This window comes from Dromaius novaehollandiae, chromosome 1, assembly GCF_036370855.1.
Source record: "Dromaius novaehollandiae isolate bDroNov1 chromosome 1, bDroNov1.hap1, whole genome shotgun sequence".
Classification (NCBI taxonomy): domain Eukaryota; kingdom Metazoa; phylum Chordata; class Aves; order Casuariiformes; family Dromaiidae; genus Dromaius; species Dromaius novaehollandiae.
The window spans coordinates 181,726,678-181,751,463 of NC_088098.1; the positions used below are offsets into that span (position 1 = coordinate 181,726,678).

The 24,786-nt window shown below is 34.4% G+C and overlaps 1 protein-coding gene across 3 annotated transcripts in view; it reads left to right on the plus strand.

The window, feature by feature from the left end:
• DIAPH3 (diaphanous related formin 3) overlaps positions 1–24,786 on the plus strand; it is a 244,212-nt gene that overhangs the window by 64,700 nt on the left and 154,726 nt on the right. For all 3 annotated transcript variants that reach the window (XM_064504793.1, XM_064504794.1, XM_064504795.1), the window contains exons 16-17: positions 1,432–1,767; positions 2,795–2,909. In XM_064504793.1, the coding sequence (XP_064360863.1) occupies positions 1,432–1,767; positions 2,795–2,909 (451 nt within the window). The remainder of the gene's footprint in view (positions 1–1,431; positions 1,768–2,794; positions 2,910–24,786) is intronic.

The following is a 24,786-nucleotide window of genomic DNA, read 5'->3' on the forward strand; positions in this document are numbered from 1 at the left end:
AGATAATGAGCACAATAGTTATACTCAAATTATTATACCATGAATTTCCTATGATTAATATTTCTTGGAATACATTATAAACATCAAAAAAATCATTACTTCAGTTTAGTACTCATACCGTTTTAAATCTATCCAAAGAGGAATGTTTGGTTTCCATTTGGCACCAGTTTCTAGTTAGCATTACTATTTCTGCGTGTTATGACCATCTTTCTCCTGGTCTCATTCCTCATTTACTGTTCTATATTATTTGGTGTTCATTCATATTAATTTTCACTTATGAGAACTGAATCGTCCAGTGCCCACTTGTAAGTGTAAAGAACACATATGTTCAGTAATTCAAAACAGTAATACTCTTGTGCATTTATTTATTTATATTCCTTGATATCCAGTTATTTCCTTTTTACAGTACTTCAGTCCTTTGGTTAATATATTGCCTTCCACACTTAAGGAAATAGTCTTCCATGGACTTTTCCATTTCATAATTATCAGTTGAATAAATTGATATTATTACTAGTAGAAATGCTTCTTTTTTAAAAATTTTTTTAATCTTTCTTATTTCTTTTGTTGAATCCCTATTTAATAACATTTGAAAGCCTATGATAGAAGTTGTTCAAATAGCAGAAACAAATGTATGTTTTTAGCCTATAGAAGTGCAAATTAAAAAGACCTGTCTTCATACAGTACAGATCTTCACCATCTAGAATAATAAATCAATGCAGTATCTTAAAAATTGCTAATATACTTGTCAAAACTGCTTGATTAAGTACTGTACAATATTGTGCAGTTGCTGCATTTCCTATTGACTTTGTTATAAAGGGTAACGTTTCCTGATTTAAAAAATATAATGGCTATTAGTTTTATGTGTCTACAGACTTAAGGCAGAACTGTATATATTAAGCCTTTTTTGTTTGTTTGTTTTAAGGATTTTTTTTTTCATAATTGCTTTGCCCTTTTGATTCTGCAGAATGAAAATGCTCATCTATAGCAAAATATCTATTCTTCAGCTCTGTTTGTTTGTTTGTTTATGTGGTGGCTCCCAAAAGACAATTACTAATCTAGTCAGAGTGTTATTTGTTCTGGATTACTAAATGCTGGTGATACATCTCTTTTCTGTAGGGCAAGCAAGAATATTGAAGACTTTGATGTTTTTTAATAGGAGCTAAACTGTAGTCTAGATAAAATTTCCATCGAGATACCTATCAGATACCTTTTAGATCGTGATCAGTGAAATATGACAAGTGGGTTATAACATTTCAGTTTTTCGTTTTTTGCATGCACCCTGTGGTCTGAATGTCTACGTAGAATATGAAGACTTTCAGTTATGAAATCGAAAGCCCAGTGGCTTCTGGATTTAATCTATAAGCTACGGCTGTTATGACATCTTGTTTATTAAATATTATGAATATGAATAAGAATATTTTTCCTTATCAGTATGGCTCCTTGCCACCTGAAATTCTGTCACCAACATGTGGAGATGCATCTACCACCTCACCGGAAATTGCAGGACCACATCAGTTGCCTCCGCCTCCTCCACCACTGCCTTCTAATGGAGCAATCCCACCACCACCTCCTCCCCCTCCTCTTCCACCATCTTTAAATGGCTTGGGAATTCCTCTAGCTTTTGGTGCTCCTCCACCACCACCACTGCCTCCACTAGGCCTGCCTGGAGCACAGTGGTCTCCGCCTCCACATGCTTTGCCATTTGGCCTGAAGCCTAAAAAAGAATTCAGGCCTGAGGTTACCATGAAGAGACTCAACTGGTCCAAGGTAAGCCTGATTAATGGAAAATTTCTGATGTAAAATCTAACATAGAGCTTAGTCTTATTTCTGACAACCCCTTTACCCTATCTCAAGGAATTGATAAATTTGTTAAAATTATGCAAGGACTCATATGAAAACTTTGTGCCTTTACATTAGTTTTATTGCTTTTTGAAAACTACATTGCCTGACTCATAAACCATCTGGGCAGATGATCTGTTGACTTTCTGAGATGTCTGGATAAGTCAGTTCTGATCAAGAAATAATACAACCTTGATACCCGCTTGTTTCCTGGGTCCTGCTGCACCTGGTCTTATAGTGAACTGCTTACATTGGATCAGTCACTGCACTGTACTGATAGTTTCAAGACAAGTGTCTTACATCTGTACACCTATCTAGCCTGGATTGTGAGAAGAGGCACTGCAGCTCTCTCCATTTGTCCTCTATATGGATGTACTCATATAAATTTAATGCTTAAAAAGTGTAGTGTCCATCTGGTCTTTTCTTCTCTGGAACAATCAATCAGTTGAGTTTTGCAAACTATAGCTATTTAGCCCCAAATAAGTCAATTTGAAGAACTTGAGTTTTACGAAGCAATCAAAGCTTCAATTTAAAAAATACAGTGTTTAGTTGAACCATACATGTTCAGAAACTTTTTAAAAATTGCTCAGGTTTAAAATCTAGACTAAAAATAGTTTGCTGTTTTTAGACCTTGGGGAACAAAGTGTGTTGTCAGTATTGCTTTATGTTGTCAGAATCATTTTGTCTATAAGTATTTACTGTAAGCTTTTTTTATCTTGAATCAGAAGCATTTTACCAGTTCTAAAGATGAGTTGTGTAGCTGCACCAATAATTCTTGTGTTTTACAGACTTCCGAAATATTTCATTTGCTCTGGGTTCTATGGTTACTCATGTTCCATAGATGTATTTTAAAAATTAAAAGTTGTGTCAATGTAAAAATAATCAAAACTCTGTATTAATATATAGCCTTAAAAGAATGTAATTAATAAATGTTTGTTCTGTTTCTTGCTTACAGATCAGACCTCAGGAAATGACAGAATCCTGTTTTTGGGTTAAGGCAGAGGAAGACAAATATGAGAATGCTGACATGCTTTGCAAATTGGAACTTACATTTTGTTGTCAAAAGAAGGGTAAGTAACTAATTGCTTTAATTTTCAGCTTTTAGAGATGTCTTTTGAAAAATCATTTATAAAATGTTGACAGAGTACCCTAATAAAATACTGTGACCCAATCTGGAGTCCAGAAAGTGATACATTTTTTCTCAGAATACATAAGCTACCTGATGTGCTTTGGTTCCTTGAAGGAGAATAGTCTTTTTAATTAGAATTTTTACTTTCTGATAAGCATGTAGCAACATAGTTTTCCTCCGACATTTTGCTTAGTTTCTTCCTGCATTAGCTTTTACAGCCTTGTGGAAGAGCAAACACTTTAAAGTACTCCCGGCTTTAAACGTCTTCTTCCTTTCTAGAAGTTAGTGGTCTCATTGGTAGTTTAGGTTACTTCTACCCCATATATAAAATGTTCATATTTTCTGCTGTCATTTCTTGACACATCCCCCCTCTCTCCCCCCCCCCCGCCCCCGAGGCTTACTACTTCGGAACAGCTGAATGGGTGCAATGATTAATTCTTTTTCAGATTTTTTGATTTTCCAAACTGAAAATAAGTTATTATATGCATTTATTTAAAAATAATTTAGAATGAAATATGTAATGTAGTGCAAAGGGTTCTCAAACCGCACCCTTTCTTTTTTTCCCCATGCTTTGGTATCTTGTGGATTTTTTTGACATAACCAAGAACTCTTCTGCTTTTGGCAAAGTAGTTTTCTTTAATGTTTCAATTGCTCTAGGTGCACTTTTACTGAGTAGAGAATTACAGTTTATTAATGTTGATACATAATGATATTAAAAATGTTGTGCAAAGAATAAAAAGGCAAGAAAACCTCATAGACCATAAACATTTTTGCTTGAATCTATTAAAAGAAGTCTGAAAGGTAATTGTGGTGCATTTATAACATTAAGAGAATTCCTAAGAAAGTTCTCTGAATTAATAGGGTGGAGAGTTAAAGAGCCACTGGTGGAAGTACTGTTTCCTGTGTGTAATTAAACAGTAAAACTTGGGAGACAAGATACTCAGGCCAAACATGGTAATATGTCGGAAGAGGATTGTGAATCTCCACAGACAGCAGGAACATCAGAGTTAATGAGATTAACATCCCATCAAAGTCTAACTGAGTGGACTGAATGCATGGTTTTGACAAAACTTAACAAAGAGAGTTAGTGGGTCTACAGTTTAAAAATCTTCTAATCCTCTGCTCCAGAAGCAGGGGGAATAAAAATGCTGTACGTGCAGAGACTTTTTTTTTTCTAAACAGTTGGGACTTGTAGCTTTTTTTTAATTTTTGAAATGAGTGGTACAAGAATGTGCCATCACCTTCATTTTCTAAAGGAGGTGAAGACACTAAATATTGTGTTTAGACGGGTAAGTAGGTGTCTAAATGGCAACATGAAACTAAATTTCACCTTTGTTCAAGTGAGTGGTTCACAAAAAATTTGCATGAATGCTTAAACATGTAGATAGACACCATTGGGTATGTTGGTGTCTGTCTTATTAACAGCATGAATTTGAGTACAAAGAACAGCACAGCAACTGTTTTTGTTCTCAGGACCTTAGGAAGAGGAGATGCTTCTTTGTAGCTTGTTAGTTATAAAGCCACTTGCAGAAGAAATTGGATACCTCTGTTTTCTACCCTTCTGAGTTTTGAAGAGATTTAGCACCACACTTTCTAATTCAGAAAGCTATTCACTATGCTGAATTTGGGAACAGTCCTTGACTGTTTGTTCTAAAAAGCCCTGAAGTTTTGTCTCTGACACCAGAAGATCGAGCGGATTTTTAAATGATTCTATAGCCAACGATGGGATGGAGAGAATGAGCTGGTTTCCACTATATTGAAGGGTCTGCTTATTCATTCTTTTCATTGCAGTCATTGTACAAAAAAGGGGTATCTAGTTGAGGAAGCAGGGACTAGAATGTTCAGTGATGCTCTAAGTGAATTTTATTCTGATTAAACAAAATTAGATTGAAGTACTCACATGTTCAGTTCCTGTGTATTACCAGCTGATGTTCCAAAAGTATTTCAGCTTTGATCCAGAAGAGGAAGTCTTATGTGTGCGTATATAATCCTCTGAGGAATTTCTACTAGAAAATAGTATAGAATAGAATTGAAGCTTTAGCAGATGCCTGTATAGAATTTGTAAGTGATGTTGATTCTGAATAGAAATTGAAGATGTGATAGAGGTATGAAAGAAGCATTACTGCAAGTACAAACAAGTAAAATGAGAGACTGGTTTCAGACTGTAGGAAAAATACTGAACAGCAACATGAAACAAAGATTATACATGATCAAGATCACTCTTGGCGATATCAGGAAGGTCAGGGAGATATTCATACATTTGTAGAATTATTTAGGTTGGAAGGGATCATCTAGAGGTCATCTGGTTCAACCTCCTGCTTAAAGCAGAGCCAACCTAGGTCATGTTGCCTGGGGCTTTCTCCCACTGAGTTTTGGATATCTCCAAGGATGGAGATTTCATAGCCTCTATGGCAACCTCTTCCAATGGTTCAATACCCCCACGGTGAAAACTTTTCTTACTATTTAGATGGAATATCACTTGTTGCAACTTCTGTCTGTTACTTCTTGTTTTTTCATTGTGCACCTCTAAGAAGAGTCTGACTCCATCTTATTTGTAGCCTCTCATCAGGTAGTTTAAGATATCAGTAAGAGACCCCCTGCCCTTATCCTTCTCTTCTCTTCTCAAGGCTGACAATCACAGCTCTCTCAGCCTTTCCTTATACGCTGTGTGTTTCTGCTCTCTAATCATCTTGACTTTTCTTGAACTGGGGAGCCCAAAACTACCTACCCCTCTCCCTGAGAGAGGAGGGGAATAGAGGTGAAATAATCACTTTTCTTGACTTGCTGACTATAGTCTTGCCAACTTACTGGGAGAAATGATTTCACATTGCTGCTTTTTATTTAAAAGCAAACAAACAGAAAAAGCCCTTGATTATTGGTAAAGAGTCCACCTAAGGGGATATGGGTGGAATGACATAATTTCTCTTAATTTTATACTTATTATGAGAGTATATTAGTCACTTTCCAGAAATTGAACCATTTTGTGAATGCAGCACTTTTTTTTTTTTTGAGTTAAAATTTCAAGATAGAACAAGAGGAAATACCAGAACATCAGTGGCTGGCCATGTTCTCGTAGCAAATTATTGGAAGCAAGGTGTAATTTATTGAAAAGCTCTTTTTCATAACTTGGAATAATTTTTTTATCTTAAAGAAATATGTGACTTTTAGATAAGAAAGTAGGCAAGGGCAAAATGGAAAACCAGCTCCTTTGTCAGAAAACTGCATAGATTTACTGCTACATATGGGTTGTAGAAGGAGAACATTAGTTCAGAATCTGGAAATACGGATAAATTTAGAATATTTTCAGTGTGACTACTTAAAGATTGGATTATGATTGAAAAGTACACATATGCTCTAAAATATTTGTTTAGGGGAAAAAAAGTTTATTGTGAGATGCCCCAAGACTGTGTTAAAAGATTCTGGAATCCTCAAATTATTAGCGTTGTGTCAGCAGTTAAAAGAATGCAAATAAGGAGAAAAATCACTGCCCTATGGAAATCAGTGTGGGAGTATGGTACTGTCCCTGACTCTGTTTATAATGTGATGGAAAAAATGTTGATAATTGAGAAATTCTCAAAATGAGATGAATGTGAATGGTCTGCACTGATTGATGTTCTTTGGTATGCTGATAACTGTTCTTTTTGAGGGCAGAAAGAAAGATGTGGTACCAAGGATAATTTGAGGCTTGAAAGAGAAAGAGATGACAAGAAATAAAAAGTGCTTAAGATTTATGAGGATTACATTCATGGCTGCAGATCAATGTGTAAATGTGAAACAAGCCTTTCTGGCACCACTGGTATCAAAGAAATAGCTTACCTACTATAATTCTTTGAAAACATTAAACCAAACAGATGATTTATAGTTGACTGACGTGAAATACTGAGCAATAGAGCTGGAGTAAAGCTTACATGTGCTTTTATATTGTCTAAAACCTAAAACATAGGATGAGGAAACAAGAATGCTTCATATTGAATAACAACTGCTCTCTATGTAGTGATCACAATTTCAATGTTGTACCAGGAGAGATCAAGCCAAATAAATCTAGCATAAGGTATTCACCTTCAGGACAGGGAACTCAATGAAAGAGGCAAATAATGAAGCAGACAAGATTTCCATGCCTACAAGCAACCTGGTGGCTGTTAAAAGCTGCATCGTCATTCAAAAAAAGCCCAATCAAAGCTATTTGGTTAAAAAAAAAAAAAAAAGACAAGACAGATGTGTGGCTCATAGAGTTAAGGACAGTATCATAGGGAAGAGGAATGATATTTAAAATGGGAAGGCTTGACCAAATGAAGAGAACAGGAGAACTCATTAAGTGTAGCAACATAAATATAAGTAGGACATTCTTCACATTCTCTTCTAGACTTCTGAATTTCCTAAGCTGATATTAAAAGGTTTATTTAAATAATCAAAAACAGGAAGTTAGTTAGGGAATTGGTGGGACCATTTGGTGACAGGTTCAAAAGTTCAGCAGGTTCAAAGAGCATTAGACAAATTCAGGGACAACAGATCCAAAACAAATACTAAAGAAATAGGAAAGCAGGTATTTTCTACCAAACTTTCTTCATTGTCTGTAGGAGGAGGAGCTTCCTCCTTGGAGAATTGAGATGAATAGATTATAAATAGTGATGAGGCTGGCATGATCTCTCCAAGTGACGTGTCTTACTGTTCTTGGAGACAGAGTATTTGGCTAGACAGATTGTTGGTCTGACCCAGTAGGGCATTTTGTAGGTTCTTAATTTTCTTAACCTTGGACACAGAGCAAGGATGCCTGTGGTTTGCTTGGAGTAGCTCCAAGCTACTATGTTTAAGACTTAAAATGCTTAAGTAAGGTGAGTTGTTATATACAGATGTTCAGCCTGGTCGCTTACAGAAGAGAGAAAAGAAATGAAACACCTTAAAGACACGTACTGAATTTTTGGGGATACTTTGAAGAGTACTGGTGTGAAGATACAGCAATAAGTTGGTGGAAGTCTGTGAATAAGTGTAAGTAATGTAGCAAAATTGTGATTATTTTGCTTGACGCAGGGTAATATGGTGGGGATAACTGAAGACAGAACCAGCTACATGTTCCTAAAAAGCCATCCTTCTGGTGTTGGAAATGATTTGCCAAAAGTGGTTACAAGACTCTGGAGGTCTATGGAGTGTTCACAAAAGCAATCTCTAACCAAAAAGAAATCTTTGGAATTGTTTAAATACAAAACGGCAACTTGTTTCATGTGTGCAGAATATTAGAAAGATGATAGTTTCATGAAATGGATGCTTTATAATTAGTGTGCTGGTTTTATAAACATACAAGTAATAGGTCGATTTGAATTGAGTCAGCAAGAGTAGTTTTTTGTGTGATCGTTACTTATAATTCCAAATGAGAATTTGACATTACAGATCAAATAGATAAGAAACCATTTCTAAATACTTCATTTTTTTCAACAATATGCAGATAACTGCTGCAGTTAATGGGAGATGGCAAGGAAAATTAAAAAAAAAAAAACTTTTTTCTCTAGGTATCAAAGGGAACTCATCTAGTAAACTCAAGAGAGAAAGATCATGTGCTCTTTATATAATTCATTTTTATTTTTTATTTTTATTGACTGGGAAAAATATACAACTATTGCATTCTGTGTTCTATGAGCCTTATCAGTTAGCAGTGTGGCTGTACACATATCTGAGAAAGACTACGGAAAATTCTTTGCAAACCCTCCCTTGTTGCACTCCAGCGCACCTTTGTGCTTATTTTGGGGGGGAGAATAAAAAATACTGATTAGTATTTATTACTGATTGATGCTGAAAATGAACACTAACACTTATGGAAACATATACAACTATTGCATTCTGTGTTCTATGAGCCTTATCAGTTAGCAGTGTGGCTGCATCCTTCTACATAGAGTATGTTCCTTTTGGTGGTAATTTAATTGAAAAAAAAAAACTTAATGAAAAAGTTCCAGTATGTATTTTTATTAGGTGATTGACTTTTGCCTTCTAAACACAAACTAGTTATTATTTCCTTTCAGCTTCAAAACATATCAAAATATTTTGCTTTCTCCTCAGTGAAGTGCTTTGAGGGAGTAGTTCCTATAGTTCACCTTTTCTAGTAGAGAATGCTTTTGAAATGGGAATAAGTAAAACCTTAGAGGAGGAGGATATTACTTTCATGTAGGCTAAGGAGGAAAAATAGTCTGCTCCTAGACATCATATGTCTGAAACCATAAATGCCAATGGAATGAAAGACAGATTTGGAAATTAAAATACAAGTTAGAAAAAAAGCCATCATGATGCTCTTGCTCAACTGAATCAGTTGTTATTTTAATGAAAAATACTCATTTTGCTGTGTTCCTAACATCTCATATTTTTGTATCTTTAATTACAAGGGTCTTTCAAGAATTAATTTGCTATTGTTTAATATTACATGCAATGTTTAAAATTCTACAAACCTATTTTCATGGTTTTTATCTTATTTTACTTTTTTTACATGTTTATGCACTTAGTGCTTTTAATGAATTTCTAATCTTGTGTTACAAGCATTTATATTGGACTGAAGGTAACACTATATTTGAGTGCAATAAAATCTTCATTACAACAGTGCTTTTATTGTCCTCTTTTCTGCACTAGGAGCTTAGAAAAATAATCTGGATGCAAGAAAGGAAATGTTTGGCAAACTTTACTTGGCAAACCTTCAAAGTCACTGTTGATGAAAATTATTAACATTTTAAATTTACATAAGCACTATTTTTTTGTCCCTTAAAAAAATCTACCTTTTAGTTTCTCAGTGACTGGCTTGAGCCAAAGAAAATTTACTTTAAGGACAATGTATTTACTGAAAACAAAAACCAAGGAAATTATGCTTTAATGGAACTGTAACTTCTGATTGGGCAGCTATATAGAAAGTATTTGGACAAAGACACTGGGATGCCATGCAGAATGTGGCAGTATATCTGACAGACCTTTTGGTTCTGTTTGAGTTTGGTTTGGTTCTGATGCAGCAATATTTTCTTAAAGCATTTAATTTATTCATATACAAAGAGTGGTTAGGGACATTTTCTTTCCTTACCCAATGAGACTACATATACCTCTTTACCTATTAGCTCTTTGTAAATATGATTTGACCTTATCTGATGCCTGACTTATTTTCATAATTAAGTGGGGTCTTGTATAAAGAAAAGTGAGCTGATTACTTCATATGAACATTCAAAATGCAGACTTCCATCATAGGCTGCTGTTTTCATCTCCAGTTGGTGTCTACATGATAATTTCTCATATAGCTTTTTTGTTCTAAGCAGATTCTTTTAGTCTGCAAATATCTTGCCTTGATAGTTTCACAGCAGACTCATTAAAGGGGTCTTTTTAAAAACTGTGTATGAAACAGACATCACCATAAATAAAGAATGTGTATACTGTAAAGTTCCTGTAGATTTTTTCATCATTAATAGCAATCAAAATACAAAGGTTATGTAAGAATGAAGACAACGTAATTGATCAGAAATGGTAGGAGCTTTTGTTTTTTAACAAATTGTTCAGCTTGCGTTGGAGTTGCTACAAAAAGTTCTCTTGTATAGAATACAGTCTAATTCAGTATTCTGAAAACTGCTTGTTTTATTTATTATTATTTTTTATTCTTATTAAGGTCCCAGATACTTTAATGGAATGGTTCTTCATCTGGTCTGTCAGGCAAAAAGAAATCTTTATGAAAAGAAAATGCTTAGGTTCCAAAAGTTCTGCTAGGATCTTGGCCCGTAGTGAAGTGAAAGATCCATTAACACATGTATGTGTGTCCTCAGAAAGATGAGCTATCAGCAACAGCTTTTGTGTTCTGCCTATTGCAAATCAGTGTTACCATTGGATGGTGACAAAGCAATGAATATTAAACAGCAGTTTCTGGATTTGGAAAAAACCCCTCAACTCATAGTGCTGATAGCGTAAGTGGGTTGACACATGATTGCTTTTCTCTTAAAGACTTAAAAATGTAGAGAATTTTGAAACCTTTTTGCTAGAGTCCAATCCATTATCATCCATTCTGGAAAGGCTTTAGTAGACTGTTTCTGTCTTAATGAAGTTCTTCTTGTACAAACATCCCCCAACTAGCCTTCCTCCTGGCTGAACAAGCAAAAATCCCCAAACTAATCCTTGTCTGGCAGAATAGGTAGATCTTTATAGCAAAATAAGAGATGTGAGGCTCTCAGTTGTTGCCTTTTTAGATGCGTTCTTTCTCTGGATCAGTAACCAGTAAACTACTTCTAGTTCCGTTTAAGCAAAGAGAATGCAGAAAACTGACAACAATCTTCTGTAGCTCTCAAAAACTTTGTATTTCTGTTTTAGGGCTGCTTCTTCCCTGTCCTTCTTTTTCTCTCTCTCTTTTTTTTTTTTTTAGGAGTTACTAAAGCACTGTTTGTTGTCTTGTTTTGTTTTTAAATATTAACTCACAAGATACTTCTTTTGTAACAGTCCTACTAGCCTCTAACAGCACCTGAGTAATGAAATTTAGAAACCTTATCTGCTCTATTACTCAGCCTAACAGCTGTAAAGACTACATTTTTTGCTGCTGCACAGTCTGGCTTGTCCTTTGAAATGATACAGAAATGCTGTCTTTCTAAAATTGTAAATGCGTATTTATAGCTTGAAAGGGTAACAAGCTAAAAAGAGTCTACTTAGGGCGACTGCTTATGTTTACACTTCATTGATCATGCAGACTGATGCCTTGTGGGACTTAAAATCTGGCTACAACCTACTTGATTCATGTGCTGCAGATTGCTGCTTTTTATTGTTGGCATTTCAGTGTAAAATCTCGAAGTATTGGGTCATCTATTGGAAACAGTGGGAAGATGGAAAAAGCAACTAAATGTTCAGCAAAAATACTTGAATGCTGTTACCAAAGCTGATAAAATGGGGAGTAGTTATAACTGGAATGCATGAAGGGAAACTGGGATTCAAGTCTCAATTGCACATTGCTGGAGAAGTCTTGGCATATGGAGTTCGACAGATCTATAACACTACTATGAAAAGAAATCAAAACTGGATAGATATAACTAAAAGTAAATGGGGTTAGATCATCCTAACTGCAAGAAAGCTAAGGGAGAAAGTTTACTGTTAGTAGTAATCTAGCAGTGTGAAGTAAATTACTCTTTTAATCTTCTGTAGAATAGAAGCAGCAGTGATAAATGGAGGACTAGACTTAGTCAAACTTTATGTAAAAGGCGGGGAAAGAGAATACATTCATTGCTATCAAATGACTTAAAATTGGCCTTGAGGGTCTTTTTCTTATTCAGCAAAATAATGAAAGAGGTAGTGAGCAAGTGGGGAAATAGTTAAACTGTGCTGTGCAAATGCTTGCTTTATAATAAGTGTAAAGAAACTTGAACAAAAGTCTTTTTTTCAAGAGAAGTAATAGTAATCTGAAGATCAGAACTGTCTTTTGAGGTAACCTGAAAATATGGACCATAACTAAAGTACGACGCACAGTTAGGACTGATTAAAAACATTCCTGAAGCATTGGTGGCAAAAATAGTAGTCAGTATGCAAAGGGTAAGGGAAATTAAGGCTGAAAGATTTGTTGTGTCAAGAGATGTTTGTGCCTCTGACCTGTCAAGCAAGCACTGTAGTTTGTTTTGCTATAACTTGCACCTACCTTTAGGGTGAAATTGAAAGTATATTACACTTAACATCCTTAAAAATAAAAAGTTTGCTCATTCATAGTTAAATAAGTGTTTGGTCTGGACTGTTTATACAGCTCTTGGTACTTAAAAGACTATAGAGAGCAGAGATAATCCCTATTCTTTCATAACCAGTTGGATTTTTTCTATTTATTTGGGGAGGAGAGAGATGAGGGGTGTGTGTGTGTGTGTGTGTGTGTGTGTGTGTGTGTGTGTGTATCAAAGCACAATTTTGCTGCAAGAACCACATTTACTGATAATGATATTTCCAATAGTTATATATCCAGGTCAATTAGAACAAATGCTTGGTTGCTTGTTTACAAGAAGAACTAGTAAATAATTTTGATGCAGATGAGATTAGACTAATTCCTCCAATGTCAGTTAGGTCTACCTATTAAACAATTATGCATATATAAACCTAACAGTGAGAGAGATGAAATTCTATTCCACAGTATTTGAAGGTGTTAATGTAATCGATACAAAAAGGACTAAAATTTATGCAAAGCAGACTCATTTTATGCTTTTATCTTTCTCCAACATTTATAAATTTGAGGCTAATGCAAAGTTGTGTGAACATATAGTGAAAAAATACTATTATTAGTGTTGTATAATTAATGATATTTTTCTTTGTAAAAGATGTGAATAATTAAGTATTAAGGATCTCTATTATAGAATCTACATTATCTTCAGTTTCACAGAACCATGTTATGGATTTTGAAAAGCAGGAATCCGAGAAGTTCTAATAAGGTGATGTTTGTGAGCCTGAATTCCTGAAGGAATTAAATGCTTTCTGGACAGAGTTTCAAATGTATGCTAATTAGAAAGTCATTTAATATGTAGTTTAAAACTATATTTGCAGTATTTCTCTGATGTGACAGCTTTTGTGATGTATATTAGCTTTCCTATTATTCGTTTATAATGCAGAAATAAATATCCTTTTTCAACATAAGAATTTAGAATTTACAGTGAGTCTATGAGTGAAGGTATACCCATTTTTATAATATGGTGTGGTATTTCCATGGTCTGCAGCCAGTGAAGGCTAGAATTCGCTTGGAATTCCACCATCACCATAGCTTAGTCTCAATGAAATAATATGTGAAGATATGATAGTGCATTAGTAAGAATGAATGCTACAGTTCTTTCTCATTCATTTTTTAATATAATATTTTGAAATATTGTATCTTAAAATGTTCATGATGGATACTGTCTCAGTTTGAATTGCTTTCTCATTTATGATTGGCAGATCACTTCATTCCTTAATGTACCACAAGAGTGTGTCATAGTACGGTAAATGATCTGTATTACTGAATATCTATTACTGATTTGGTAAAAGATGAGAGAAAACTCGAATAAATGTGAGCTTTGGTAGTACCATATGTTGTACTTTTGTAGCAATGCTGAGGTAGCATTGCTTTGTGATTAGAAGACACACAAACATATTTTAAAATGGAAGGCTTGTTTGTTCTTTTTTTGGAAAGAGAAGCTCAATATTATTTCCTGTAAGTTCATATTTTCAGTGAGATTAGCAAGATTCATCTTGCAACTCAGAACCTAGTCTCCTGACTAATTCTTCTTTATCTCATTGATTTTATATTTGCCTTTCATATTAGGGAAAGCTTTTTTTTTTATTGTATTTAAAGAAAATCTTACCAGATTGTCAGCTACTTACACAGAATATTAGACTTTATGCCAAATCTTTGAATATGTTTAAATATTTCTAAGCATTTAGGCTATGAGCTAATGGAAAATATTCTTTTGTGGGTTAGAAATTCATGTACCTAAAATGAAATGTTTTAATTTACTAAACTTATTCTACTCTTTTAGTTTTTTATGAAAAAGCAGTTAAACTATCTGCACATTGAAAGTTTTTAATACTGTTCTGAGATCAGAACGCTATTATTTTCTTGAGAAAAACATGTTGCTGATCCTGTCTTTGCATCAACTACATTTCTGCTTGCTGCTATTCTCTCCAGTTCCAAGGAAAAAGTTAAGATGACTTGCACATATTTAGTGTGTAGGCATCCTTTTTAATTGCCTTATAGAAGTCAGATTTTTTTTTTAACAATTATATTCGTGTGTTAACTAAACAAACAGGTTTTATACTCCACTCAGTTTTCAGTGCTGGGAATTACTCCTCTTATTACATTTTCTTTACTACATATCTCATGTCACTGAGTGCAAATAAATAGCATTTATCTTTCTTGTGGGTTTTATGGTACTGTTAACTGTTTTGAATAAGCAGAAGAATTTATTTGTTACTTTAAAAGGGTATAGGTAGGTAGTGTTTAAGGTATATATGGTATTTTAGAGTTATTAGTTATTTAATTTACTTCAGTTTTCCCAGATGTCCTGCTCTTGGCTTTGGCTGGGTTTTATGACTTACGAAAAAGCAGTTATGAAAAATGGGCCCCAGAATATGGGACAAATGATCAAAAGGGAGAGCACAATACAAAGGTGGACATGGAAGTAGTAGTGGTGTTTTTGGAAATGTTTTTTCTGTGTGATTTTGTAAGTCTGAATACAGCAAATGAAGATAAATACTAATTACAGAAAATGTGCAACTGTTTGACTGTGGAGGGAGGGTTTATTATCAGGAGGGCTGGTGCTGAACCCCTATTACACTGGAGAAGTATAAATACTGCTTCAAAAGGCCTATCTACGTTATAAAGTTGGACAAGATTTTCCAGTTTTTCCTGATGCAAATTAAAAACTATCCATTGTGGACAATCACATGAAGATAGTATTTCTTTTTGGTTACAACAGAATTCAGTGTAGATTTCAGGAAAGAGACAGAAGGAAGCAAGGGCTATTTGCCTAAAATCAGCCTTTGAGGCAAGGTTCTCTGTGGATACATGACAGCAGAATTAGGCTAAGCTTCCTTTGAGAATGAAGTATGCACATTTTGCTTCAGCATCTCAGTTTTCGAATTGGAGTATATCTGACTTACAGTAATCAAGCAAGTTTTACTGCTTTTACTGATTTCATGGGAGAAAAAAGGTCCACACTTCTCATACCTGGCAAGAAGCCGGAATGGTCTCTGTGTCAGAAGCAATAGTAAGAAAACTATGTGCTACTTTTTTTTTTTTAAGCCAGAATTTTTACGAACAGACACTGACATTTTCTGTAATTACCATATCAACCTTAACCCCCCGTCTCTGCAAAATGTTGTATTTAAATACAAATACACACACATGTGTGCACACATACACGTATGCACACAAAAGAGTATGTGTGTGTGTATCAGGGCGGTTCTAGTGGCTTGTCTTACTTCTAGGGCGTTGAAAAATACTACTTTCCCCTATTTAATAAATGTTTTGCAATTAGAAACTATAGCTGTAATTTACAGAGCATTGTTATACAAGTAGTACATGACAGTCCCTTTATTTCAAAGGAAAAAAAAAAATTGGTACCTGAATAAATGGAGTGCCTGGAGGATGGTGTGATTTCCTCGTACTGTACATACCTTCATGGGTATATTATGGATATAGAAATTATATCTGTTATATTTTGTAACTTAATGCTTTTCTGATGAATGAAACTTGTGGCTACAGTTACTAGTTAGTGCTTGCTTTCTTTTCTATTTTGTTAGTTCCTCCCTCAGCCCCCCCTTCGAGGCTTTCTTCAAGAGAAATAGAACTTCGGTAGACATTCTATAAGGTCATAAAATTAAATAAATGATCATTGACTCATTTTATATGTTTTTCTTAGTACCTTTTATTAGGGTTTTTTCCCCTGTATTAGAAGTATCCAAAATCAATACTTAAAATGGGTAGTCTTTTGAACAGCCTTCAATAATTGGCTTATTAGAGTATTTTAAAACATATAATCTAAATGAAGGTATGCTCCATTTACCTTTAGTTGCAATCTCGTTATGGCTTGAGCCTACAAGAGCTTAGCACTTAATATGATGACCATGAGAATACTTAACAGTGTAATTCATATGCTTAAACAGTATATCCTATAATAGTATAATCTTTTGTTTGACAGACAATGCATTGCAACTTCTAAAACCTCATTAAGTATTCCTAATATCCTATCTTAACCACTGTTAATGGTCTAGGCAACCTTTAAACATGTCCAAAGTGATCTTATAATTTGATGTAAACTGTAGTGTGTTAAGTGAAATTTTCCTGAATGCAATATTTTTGTAAATCCAGCTGTTTCAAGTTTGAGCATAGGAGGTCAGTCAGATCTCTTGACCTGTGTAAATCCCATAGTATAATATCTAGTTTTTTCATCTGTTTAACAAAAACAAACAAACATACATTACCTTTTGGAGTGTTATTTAAAGACTTGCTTTGGCAGTACTTTGAAAGTGTTATTTAAGACAGAAGATGATTTAAGATGGTAGAGATTTTTGGCCATGATACAGGCACCACAGTGTGTCTTAAAGTAATTTCTAGGTACCTAACGATCAAAAGGGGGAACTGAAATTGGGGAGAAAATACAGCTTCCTATGAAAAAATTAGGGATGAGTGCTCCCTTAAGTTTAATGAACATCTCGGAAACTGATCATTAGTATTCAGACAGAAGTCTGCAAGCAGTTGTCAGAAAGTTACTCTTAATGTGTACGGCTGAAAGCCTAGTATTCATGATGGTTATTAAATACCCATTGTAAAGTATGTAAAGCTATTAACCTGGCTTGCTAAGGAGTTACAGTACCGATTTGTGCAAGGCAGTTCTTCTATTACTTAATTAACTTTTTTCTACAGAATGTGGAATACATTGTTTATATTCACCTATCAAGAAGTTAAGGCTGTTTGTGATACCTGGGTTATTTATTAGATATGGTAACTCTACCAGCATGGAGGTTTTGTGTGACCTCAATTGACACTGAATTTAGTTAGAGTTATATGTTTCTATATAATTTGTTGATTGTTAAAGTACTCTGTTGTACTCTAGAGGTTTGACTTTCATTAAGATTTTTTTATTAAATTTAAAAATGGGTTAATTTCTTCTTTATTGGCTACTGGCTAGTTTGAAAGATATATTAATGCTGTTTTTGATGAGCAAATATTTTGGGACCGTCTTTGAACTTTATTTTTCTCAAACAATTTTGACAGACTTATCAAAAGTGTAATATTCCCTTGTGCAACTGTTAGTTTACCTTAGTATGATTGTTACTTATATATTAGGCTTCATATGTCAAATCAAAGTTTCTTCACAAAGATATTTCTTAAAAAACTGTGTATCCGTGGAATATAATTTGGGTTTCAGAGAGAAAAACATATTACCTCTTTCCTGGACATTCAAGACTAAATCTGTAAACTGCTTATGAGTCAAGAGGTATGCACTTGACGTGTTCCAACTGCAAACTGCTTTCTCCAGTTTGTGTAGGATCTGCTTCCCCAGTAACTAGTATAATTTAATTAAGGTGGAATATAGCTTTCTTCCAGGAAAACAGATATGTGAAATATAAGCACAATCTTATTAGAGAAAAAACATTGATTTTGTTTTTAAATTTACTGCAGTTGCTTTTCGTTTTATTTTCAGTTATTGCTATTTTGAGTTTAATTGAAAAAATGCATTTTTTTGTTTGAACTCAGCTTGTGGTTTATGGAACCATGTTCTCTGTGCTAGAATAAATTTCAATAGTTACAGTTACTAAGTTTGAAATATTATAACTAACTTCTATTAATAATCTCCATCTTCTCTCTTCTAACTTCTCATTTTAAATTTCAGCCTTTTTCTGTGAGGAAATTATATATACTTTTAAGAATGCATAGATCACAATTGGTTATTTTGCTGTTTGAACTTAAACTAATATATAAATATATATACTTTAGTCATTTAAATCTGAGGTGGTAAATTTTCTGCATTTCAGCATTTGTTTAAATCTACCCAGTCATTTAATGGCTGAGATAATTTAAATCCTAAAATAGAAAGGTAAACCATTTTGCCACATTTGATCTAAAGGGTTACAAGGTTAATGAAATGAGAATGATTATTAGAGATTATGTAAAACTAGTGTAATATGCAATTTTTGATTTTATGTAAACTGTTCTTTTATAGTCAATAAGTTCACTTGCCTAACAAAAACTTAATGAAGATCTGGAATTGTGGTTGGCACTGTCATGTTCTCATAGAAATAGTCATGATAAGCTAAATGTATGTGGCTTTGCACTACTTTAGATTTCTCAGTAATTTTCAATATATTCCTGTATCTTCAGATTTTTATTATTCTTTAATTTCACATTATGTAAAATCGGTTGTTTTAATGTCTTGTATACTTGCATCACATCTTTTTGTTCTGTATCCAAACACTTTTAACTATTTATGCATACCATTTTGACTTTCTGCTTCCTTCAGTCTTCACCATAGCAACCAGAAGTTAGTGTGTTTTTTAGATCTTTTTTCAGCCTGTATTATGTCCTATATTATTTTGGTCTTTGTATATTTAAAAAAGATTCTACACCTTATTCATTTTAAAGTCTTATTAGACATAAATCATACTGAATAACTTACTAATTTGTGTTTCTCTGTACAACTTAAAAAGTCTCTTTTTGGCATACTTAATATGGACGCAATGCTGTTATAAGTTATGAAGCTGAAATACCTAACACACCCCCCACACACATTATAGCTTAGAACTGTGATTTCAGATCTTTGTTTCAAATATTTACTTAAAGCTTTAATTAGCTTAGTGTGTGTTGAAAGTAACAGCTACACAGCTTAATTTTTTCTTTAAGTCTCTAAAACAGTGACTTTTTTTAATATATTGTATGTTATAGTTAACTTGTGGTTCTAAATATTTCTGTAGAGATTTACAGAAATGCTGTGTATTATACTTTCTAACCAAGCAATATTCTTCTGAACCATAGGATCAGTTCTCCCCATAAAAGGTTTTTCTCATGGTAGCTCTCAGAATAAAATTATAATGTAATATTTTGTAGATTGCACTAACACATAAAATAGGATTGTTTTCTACAAACTCTTCAGACAAAATACAGTTGATAGTTTAGAAATAATGTCTTTTTGTATAAGTTTGATATTTTGTTTACAGTGCTGTAGTAATAGCTTTGATTATCCACTGACAAGAGCATACATTATGCCTCTGAGTACTGTGTATAGTCAGTCTACATATGTATGCTGATTTTAAGATGAATTGGACAGAAAAAAGAGTATCTTAAGCACTGAACAGCAGTTTTATTATTTGTAGCTTTTGTACTTGCATCTATATACCGAAAGAAGATGCAAGGAAGCAACTCTGTTGATCGTTTTTATGCTGCAATAGATTTAGTTTAGTAGAATTATCATGTGAAGTCTCAGAATTGTATTCTAGACCTCATTCCAATTGAAAAAGTGGACTGATAGTGAGCCATACTCTAGGTGTAAAGTGCATGTTCCAGCCACTTACTAATAATGAGTGACTTTTGATGCTACTGATGATCAACACAAAAAAATCGACATTATAGAGCTAGAATATGCCCAAGGATTTCTAGTTTCAATGTCATATTTCTGCAACTGGGTAGTACAGAAGGATATTCCTTTTCAATATTTGTTTTAAGGCAGCATTGAATATAGTTCATTTTGGAAATAGTTGCAATGACAAGAACTCTCCAATATTTGGGGAGTTGAGGAACTTTTGGGACATTCCTGTTTTTCTTTTAATTGACTTGTTCCCAGTGTCAAGGGCAGATGCTTGAAGCTTTATGGAAAAAAATACAGCTAAAAAGAATCAGAAAGCTTTGGGAGTAAAATTTTACCTTTTTTTCAGTGTCAAATACAATATAGTCCAGACTTCCTTCTAGCTTAGTGTGAACCTTTTCATAGTAGTCATAAAGAACCGAAGGCTCTAACTCGATGTGTGAACATGCTGTATAGCCTCCCTCTTTTTAGTTACAGGGCAGTGGAAACACAGCCATACTTTTGTTCAGGTTGGCTGAGCAAAAGGTTGTTTAGGATCTAACTGCTAAATCAGGTTGGAAAGGCAGCAACTCCTCCTTTTCTCTTTGAGAAATGAAGTCTTAATGCTTTAGGTGGACAGAAAAGATCAATATACAAGACAGGGTTATCATTCTGATTTTGAATATCAGTCAAACCTGTTCTGGTGCTTAATATTACTGTTAAAAAACCCCTTCCCCATCCCTGCCCAGAATCTCTTTTGATTTATTAAATATGACATGATAAATACTATCTTTTAACATGTTATCTCTCATTCTGTTCTTAGTCTGAATTTAGCCTTAAAGAGCATGGTTCTCTAAATCCTGTTATCAAGAAGGAAATGACAAAAGAGAACTCTGACTTCATAGTTTTGTGATCTGAACTATGAGCATCTCCATCCTGCCTGAATAATGGAGGCAGACCAATAGATTTGGATGCAGAATTCAGGCTACTTTCTGTCCTGGAGCTTCTGTGCTAGTGGAAACAGAGGGAGGAGAGGACAGGGCATGAGCACAGTTGCAAAGAACCCCTTCATATGGTTGCATAACATATAGAAAAGAAGTCTTTATTTCCGAAGGCAGAAAACAGAATATTCTCCAGATGGGTATATCGTGTTCTCCCATTCTTCTTGCACTTGATTTTGGCTATTGTTTAGCCTTTGCATAGATGCTATGTTGAGGCTTGCTTTCACATTTGTGGAAGCTTTTCTGTCTTTCTTAAAGTAAATTTCATTCATCCAGGATGCTCAGATTTTTTTTTTCTTCTCCCTTCTTCCCCTCCTTTCTCCCCTGGTGTCCATTCTTGCTGTAATTTCCTCCCCAAAGTCTGTCCAGCAAAATTACTGTAAGTATGCATCTTTGCATCTTGGGACATGCTTCAAGTCCAATGTAGCCCTAACTGGAGAAAATATTTAAATGGGCAGATGAGATGGCATGTGATTGTGTGATGGGATGCATGTGATTCTTTTGTTTGTTTTTAGATGTACCTTCTCTTCTCTTTTCTGTAAAACACTGTTAGCATTGACCTGTGACAATCTCATTTTCTAGAGTAAGTGGGGGAAATGTGACAGCCTCTATGGGATTGTGAAGGTGTTCAAATGTGCTTCCCAATATGTTACCTTGTGCGAGTGACCCTTCTTAGTTACCATTGGTCACTGAAGGACACTTCTTCCTTGTATGCCCCTTCTGATATCAGCTCGCACCTTGTGCAGCCTCTATGGGGACACAATCTGTCATCCTTTGTATACTCTGCAGGTTATGCTCGAGACCTGTACACTCGTCAGTAACTCAAAAAACATTTGAATGCATTTGGCCATTTACCTTGAAGTTGTCTTTAATGCAAGTGAGGTTAAAATGAAATGCAACACATACAACTATTAATTAACAATAGCCAATATGACAATAAAATGATTATAAAGGGTAAAGGTGAAAATAAGAAATACCACCACCCACTAAGATTAAGACATCTAAAAAACCTGTCCTTTCTTGCCTAACATTGGTCATATTAAAGCAAACTGAAACAGAGCTCCCTTCCCTCCCCACCCCTGGCTAATCCATTGCGAGTACATTAATCTCAAGTTTCTGGAGGACCCAGAGAACTTAACTTACGTTCATCAAATTTACATTTACATTCATCAGGGAGTATTACAAAAGGAATTGATGGGATTTGTGATGAAGAAGCACTGATTGCCATATGGAGCAATCTGTGTGTTAATAACATGTTTCTCGGTTGCTTCAAGTGCATTTATGCTTTTATTAGCACTCTGTTGCTGATATCTCCAAGTATTATACTGCTTTTGAAAGAGCAATATTTATTTTATTAAATATCAGGATGTTCTTCTAGGTAAATGGTGATGTATGAAATACTTGGCTCACAGTGTAAGCATATATGCAAATAAGTAACTATTCAAGATAGAGGTTATTTTTCAGTAATTGGAATTCATTACGATGTGCTATCTATGTGTACATTTGTAACTTTCCTCTTTCAGAATTTCTTAAGATGAGAGAAAGGGAGGGTCTTGCACCATCTTTGTATGGTGATGTGCTCAGCTTTGGGGAAGGATGTGTGGAAAGGAGCACGCTGGCTTATTATATGCATTTAGAAATGGCCAGGGCAAAATATCTGTGCTCTCATGCTAGGAAGTATAAGTGTGGATGTATGTTAGAGTAACACATCTCAGAGAATTCTGGTTACTGAAAAATAACTTGCCTTTCTCGAAGTAATACTGGCATCACAATATTGAGATAGTTCTTTCCTTAGTGCTGCCTTTGGGAGATGGATGCTACAGAAAACAATTCATTGATGATCAACTCTTTTTTTTTTTTTTTTTAAACACTACCAGAAATCCTTGCTGCCTCCTGAAGGATGTGTATTACAGGTTGTTTGCTGCAGAAGGGAAAATTAGTCTTGAGCTCTCTCTTTATTTTTGTTTGTTTTTAGATGTACCTTCTGCAACAGTCTTTTTGAAAGAGGCATGTTACTCTTATCTCATGCTGTCATTTTATACACCCCTTTCTATGGAGGCAAAGAATTCTGATGTTAATCTTCTTTAAATAAATAATGATTACTTTTTTTGAGACAAATACATTCAGTATAAATGTATGACATTTGCCATTGCTGCAGCTCCATGTATTAACTTATTCCGAGGTAAAGAATTTGTGCAGAGCATAGTTTTTAATGGACCCTCCACTGCAATTTTTTATGCATCTGAAGCCATCCTTTTTTATAGCTCTTCTTTCATCACTGAACTTTTTTTTTTTGCACCTATATATTAATTTTTGCAGAAATCTGTCACCTAATAATAAGAAAACCCTCATTTCTGTCATGAAAGCAGCCGTCTAACTATGAGTGATGTTTAAGGAAATATTGTTTTTCTAGATATGGAGATTTTTATGCTGAGGCAATGGAGTAGTAGAGACCTTGCTGATTTTTAGTTCTTCCCAATCTAGCAGGAAATGCTTGGAATATTTAAAGAATTCTGAATTTGGGATTTAAAGTGAACATACTTCAAAACCACTTAGCAAGACTGAAAAATTGGTTGGTTTATTTTTATAATTTAGAAAAATAACAATTGTAGGAGATATGCGAAGAGACACAGTACTCCTAGCAGCTGTGGTTGTGTGTCTGGTGAAGAGAGGCATCTTCTGTATTTCCCTCGCATCCCACCTACGAACACACGCTCACTCCCTCTTACGCACTTGCTCTCTCCACAGAAAACGAGAGAGAAGCGTGGAGAACTGTCCTCTGACTTTAATAAGGTTGACTTTTTGGACAGGAAAAGCATGCAATAGTGCAGCACTGTAGTGAATTTTTGGAAAAGAGGGAAGAAACATGATGAGCATATAGCAGTTTGTTAATAGCGATAGACATCTGAAATGTTTTATATTTTAACTTTTTTTTTTTAATAATCTGGTGCCTAGTTGTCTTTTACTGTCAATATGCTATAATAGGAACCATAATCCTGCCATATATGTAGGTATAGTATTTTGTCACAAAAAGGGAAACATATACTAAGTCTTCCAAAAATGTTTGTTTTTTTTTTTCAACTGCAACAAATTATTTTTGGATTTTAGGGGGAGACAAGAAGATTGGTTGTGGGGATGGCTGTTTTCTTATCCCATTAGTGAAGGAACAATATCTTCCTTTTGCTTGTTATGAATGCAACTACACAACTATACTCTCTCTCTCTCTCTCTCTCTCTCTATATATATATATATATATATATAGTGTGTGTGTGTGTGTATATATATGTAGTTTTTTTCCTTTAAAGTTTGTTTTTCATTGCATACTTGATGATCTGAATTCCCATATTGATGTCCCATTTAAGTATGATATTGAATTTCTTTCAAAGGAGTACAGTAGTGATACCAGCAGAGAGTTTTGTAAAGGTGTTCTGTAATCTGGAAGATGTATAGCTTGTTCTTGTTTTAATGTCTAAATTAGACGATACTGAGTGGCAAGTTAAGCTTGTGTCAGATGACACAATTCATAAATATTAGATCTTGCACTGAGCTGGGAGCTCAAACCTTTTAGTGTTTGTCATGTGATCTGGAGAAATTTTTATCTTGAAGTGCAATGCAATTGGGTCATTAAAGCCTAAAATATGTTAGGATTTCTGTAGCTGCTAATGAAATGTCTTCTCTTCAAGACTGTTGAACAGGACAGATGACTTTTTAAACTAATTGTAATTCACCGAGGCACCCTATAATCTACAAGAAAGTTCACCTCTGCACTGTGCCTGTCCAGCTGTTGTCTCAAACAATTATCAGCAAGTTATTGTTCTGGTATGAG